General features: G+C 33.9%; 1 protein-coding gene across 1 annotated transcript; it reads right to left on the bottom strand.

Annotated features, from left to right (window-relative positions):
• Positions 1 to 496: 496 nt before the first annotated feature.
• Positions 497 to 3,887, bottom strand: LOC112512952 (protein FAR1-RELATED SEQUENCE 5-like). Its single transcript, XM_025119078.1, has 7 exons — positions 3,617 to 3,887; positions 2,223 to 2,878; positions 2,084 to 2,181; positions 1,735 to 1,993; positions 1,427 to 1,596; positions 1,234 to 1,327; positions 497 to 985 (listed from the first exon to the last, which is right to left on the bottom strand). Exons 1-7 carry the CDS (start codon positions 3,885 to 3,887, stop codon positions 497 to 499), a joined length of 2,037 nt encoding a protein of 678 aa, XP_024974846.1.
• Positions 3,888 to 5,736: the final 1,849 nt, after the last annotated feature.

The following is a 5,736-nucleotide window of genomic DNA, read 5'->3' as shown; positions in this document are numbered from 1 at the left end:
CCATATTCATCAGAATCTTATGTACCCACATAACTTTTTCCAACTACACAAAAGGGTAAAATGAAATCATAACTAGATCAAAATTTTCTTGATGCATGTAGAAATAATGCAAAACATAATGATCAATATTCGATGATTATAACATGTGGTGATTCTAGATTGACAATAAGAATAATATGTACCTATTTTCATCATAATCATATGTACCCACTTAGCTTTTTACACCTATTTCAACCGGTAAAATGAAAGCATATTCAACTTTATTAAAAAATTAGAGATTCACTAATAATTTGATGAAACCAGTTTAAACAATGTAGTACATTTAACTAAAACACAATAATATAATCCTATAACGTGTTGAAATGAAATGTCACCAAAAATTAAAAGGCATAATTTAAGTGGAATCACGTTTTGGAAAATTCCTCGAATCATGTGTAGCCATTTGACGACATAACCGACACTTTCTCTTCTGCTTTTTGCCATTCGTAATTGCTTTCTAGGCAGCGCTAATAAGTCTCTTACTAGTCCCACAACCTTTATTCCGTATGCCGGTTGGAGGTAGAACATCAATATTTTCGGGTTGAGATACTCCAAGAAACTCTTTAATAGATGTTGTTGTCTCTTGAGTGTGTGACTGTAGAGGAAGTTCACTATCAATCTTTGTATCCCATTCTTGAAGTTGGTCAACAAATTTTGACAAAATATGTTTCTCTTTTTGCACTCGACCTAGAATACGTTCAAAATACGAATAAGCAACACTCATCAAGCTCTCCTTATCAGCATCAACTTCCCCATATCTGAAACGTGCTGGTAACCACTCCACTGGGACTAGATCGCGTCTCCAATGACGAAGTATATACCTATATGGAATCCTATCAACCTCGTCATTTAACATTACCTTGAGAGCATGACGACATAAAATCCCGTTACGAACAAAACAGTTACATGAGCATTCATACGAGTTTTCCATCTTGTTCTTGACAACCTATCAAATGAGAAACCAGATCATATTAGGAAGTTGCATTAAGGATTCTACTATTTGAACTGTTTGGCAAAATTGGAAAATTAAGAAATAATTACCGTCTACTTTGTGGTGATCTTAGAAGCTTTGTTCTTGTGTGTTATGGTGTACACTCGGGTTTCACCAACGTCAGTGAATCCATCCCATCCACAAAGCTAAACAGCCTTTCTTAACTTTTTCTGAACTTCAAAAAATATCGTCCGTGTATATACTTCTACTGCATAAGCTTCTAATTTGCAAGGAGACACCAATCGAGGAACCGTGCTCTTCGTTGTCACCTCTAGCAACCCATGTGTCGTCCATTGGCTTTTAATTGCATTATCAAAAGAACGAAGAAAAATGACAAGATCATGCCAAAAATATGCATAAACATTATAAAAAAAAAAAGCATTAATACTCTCCGACCTGGATGTTGTTTTCATTAGACCGGACATATGATAATCCTTATAATAAGCCGGAATCCATGACTCCCTAATCTCATACAGTTCATCAAACCATGAGTCTCCACGTAATCCATACAAATCCATCATGTTGTTCCATTTCATCTCAAATTCATCAGGGGCAAGGTGAACATTCTACACTAACTTATTAAATTAGCTAACAAACGGCCTACGATGTTGGAGGTAATTACTGATCTGCCACATACACAATTAGAAGGAAACTTGAAAAAATGAAAAAAAAAAACGAAAACAAAAAAGTTTCATCGTAATTACCTTAGATTTGAGCTTTTTAGTGATATGCCACATACATAAACGATGCTTGGATTCAGGAAATGCAATGAGAATTGCTTGTTTCATCGATGCACATTGGTCAGTGATCACAAAACGTGGTTGACGTCCATCAGCTTTTACAAAAGCTTTTAATACCCAAGTGTAATCAACCACAGATTCATTGTGAATCAACGTAGCTCCAACAACGACAGATTTCTTATGATTATCAATTGCAACAAACAGAACAAATATCATTGCATGCCTATTAAAATTAAACATTATAAATTAATACAAGTTATAATAGGTGATATAGATAACACAAACAAATAGATTCATATCAATTGTAACTTACTTATTCATCCTAAATGTTGCATCAAATGATATTGCATCACCAAATTCCCGATAATTCGATCGTGCAGTTTCATCAGCCCAGAAAATCGCTAACAACTCCTTATCATCACACTTGTACTCGAAATAAACTCAGGACACACCTTCCTCCTATTAGACATCACATTTAACAACATTTGCGCTTCTTCATTGCCAACAAAATAAGCCATATCGCGTTTGCAGTTTTGATGATCTCTTACGGTGCCACCCGAGCAATCTACATCACCTGTAATTGCCCTAAATCTATGAGATTTGGTGACACCAACCTTCGAACTAGAACCATGAAATACATTTTTGTGATCACCGTAATGTAGTTGTCTTTTCGAACGTGAAAACCTCATCTCCTCCTTATTAAAAAGCATGTGATTGTGTTGCTCAATAAATTTGTAAACTTCATACAGTCTCCGTTCTTTAACATAATGAATCTTGAAACATGCTCCACAACCGGAACACTTTACATTTGAGTTGCGGATCCTGCGATCACCTGGAAGAACATCTAAGGAATCAAAATACTTACTTGGTGGCCTTCCTTTCTTACTACACACATAAAATCGAGACGTGATACGACCAATCTTATTTATCTTCTTGTTAGATAAACGTACATCAAACCCAGCTTCATTAGCATACTTCTGGTACATTTTCTCAGCCGATTCTACGGTCTCAAAACCATCACCAACCTTCGGCTTATGTTTTGAGTCTATATTGGGAAACCAACATTTCGACCCATCGCTCGTTTCCCCCATGCCATCAAATCGATATTCTACAAAATCAAACAAATCAAAACTTTTTCAATACTAAAATTTCATAAACAATAACCGGCATTTCAATATTACAATATGTTCTTTACAGTAACGAATTTGTCTTGTTACGTAATGCAATGTGTTGCATTTGCAATCTAACAAGAACAACATGAAGCAATGTAATATGGTAAGAAATTGAATCATGTCACAGTAAAAAAAACAACCCTTTAAGCAACCAGAATCTCCCAGCATACCAAACAACATGGTTTTATGAAACATGATTCACCATACCAAACAACATGGTTTCATAAACATACTCTAGGAGAATATATCGTATATATAATTTATAAACATGATTCACCATACCAAACAACATCTTACATTGCATACACATATAGGTTCATTAACAGCCTGTTACATTCAATCTAGGTTCATTATCAAATTGTTACAGTGCTTATAAAAAAAGCATGTAAAACACCCGTTTATGAAATCCTTTCGTATGAAACATGATTCATTATCGTATATATAATTTAAAATGTGATAATCACTCTTCAAATCATGTTCTTTTACATTACTGAAACACGTTTCATTAACATATACACTTCTGAAACAGTTTTGATTAAACAGCAACATTAATTCTTTACATTCTTGTAAACAGCAGCAAAAATAACAAAGTCAAGAGGTGTGCATCAATAACATTATCATCGATTGTTGTGAATTATCAAAGTCAACCTACAACAATGAAAGGAAATCAATACCTTCAGATTCATTACTCAACGATGCAACATCATCATCGACAAAATCTACAAAAACTCCGTCGTTGTGCTCACATAATGTTTCGTTTCGATCGTTACAGCCATCTTCATTCCTCATTGAATAATTGCATTGATCTTCTATTGTTTCATCATTAACTGCGGTTGCATTTTCACCACCATAATCAAAACCTTGACAGTCGTTCATGGAATCGAAAACACTGCTTTCTTCGACGATATCCTTACTGAAAGTCTCGTTAAATGACATATAATCCATAATTTTAATACTGGGTTCTATAAAGCTACTGAAGAAACTATAAAACTATTCAATTCCAATCTTATGAAATTGACCACCATTGTTCTAGTTATGAAACGGTAATGAGATAATCAACAAACAGGTGCAAAATCATTTTGTTTAATTTATTATTCATTTTCCATAACTGATGAATGAATCACCATAAATAGAATATCATTTATTTTTAATTAAAAATATTTATAATAATCTAAATGTTTTAAATGACATATTTAACCTTTTCAATTTAAAAAAAATTCATTGATTGGTTGGAAAAGGGTTGTATTGGTTGCAAGAATAGGGTGGGCTGTATTTGAAATATACCCTATATATGGTTGGGTTCACGTGAGATCGATATGTTGTTTAGACCAAAAGACCGCAAAATTATACCGAAACTTGTGATGTCGCACTAAGCAACTACCATTCTAGAGTCACCAAGTCATCGCCAGCAATCCTCTCTTGTCTCCTTTTGTGAAAGTAGAAAAACACACTGAACCTTCACAACAAAAACTTTGTGAAGGTTACCTTCACAGTGCTTTGCTCTGAAGGTTTAGTGTTATTTATGCAATCTCATGGGTCTCATGAAAACATAATGCTCTCACATGATCCCAAGTCTCTCTCTCTCTCTATATATATATATATATATATATATATATATATATGTATGTATATATAGGGTTGGGTTAAGGTGAGAAACGTAAGAAGGGTTCTCCACCCTTAGATGCACATAAGGATGAAATGCACCGAGATGCACCAGATTAATCCTCATATCAAGCGTGGTTCGTGGGTGGGTTTGAGATTAAAGGTGATCAAGGGTTAAGATCCCTTCTTACATTTCTCATCTTAACTCTCCTTCTCACACGATCCTTCACTTATATATATATATATAGTCAAAGGTTCATTTGAGAAGTGGTAAGTATTTGAGAAGTAGAGAAGTGATCATAGCCTTTCATCTGGTTAAGATGTGTGGCTTTGACTGTGAAGCACAGGTAATTTCTTGATGGTATGCAGAAGATAAAGGGGTAGTTTCATAAATTTTACAAATAGGCCGCAAAACAAGTGCATATGTTAAGCCGTGTGATTCACATTTGAACTATATATTTATATGTGAACTTGTGTAATTCATGTTTAAACTATTTAACTGATTCATATATGAACTTGTGTGATTCACATATGAACTAATTAACTGATTCACATATGAACCCATGTGATTTACATATGAACCAATTAATTGATTCACATTTGAACCCGTGTAATTCACATATGAACAATTTTACTGATTCACATATGAACTACTTACCTAATTCACATATGAACTATGGGTTCATATATGCACTTATGGGTTGACATATCCACTTCTTTGCTGCCTATTTGCCCCTCTATTTTTTATTAACAGTCAAAGACGCAAATCTTGACAAGGCAAAGCCTCAATTCTTGACCAATCTTGACCGTGTGAAGTGTTAGGATCAATTATTTACTTCTCAAATACTTACCACTTCTCAAATGAACATCTTTATATATATATATATATATAGGTGAAGGATCATGTGAGAAGAAAAGTTAAAGTGAGAAGCGTAAGAAGGGATCTAGACCTTTATCACCTTTAATATCAAACTCACTCATGAATCACACTTGATATGAAGATTGATCCGATGCATCTCATCCTAATGTGTATCCAAGAGTGAGGATTTCTTCTTACACTTTTCACCTTGACACTCCTTCTCACCACAACCCAACCATATACATATACATATACATATACATATACATATACATATACATATACATATACATATACATATACATATACATATACATATACATATACATATAC

Source organism: Cynara cardunculus (genome assembly GCF_001531365.2).
Source record: "Cynara cardunculus var. scolymus isolate 2C chromosome LG 5, CcrdV1, whole genome shotgun sequence".
Lineage (NCBI taxonomy): Eukaryota > Viridiplantae > Streptophyta > Magnoliopsida > Asterales > Asteraceae > Cynara > Cynara cardunculus.
Note: the sequence above shows the minus strand (reverse complement) of the source record. Positions and strands in the feature narration are given on the sequence as shown.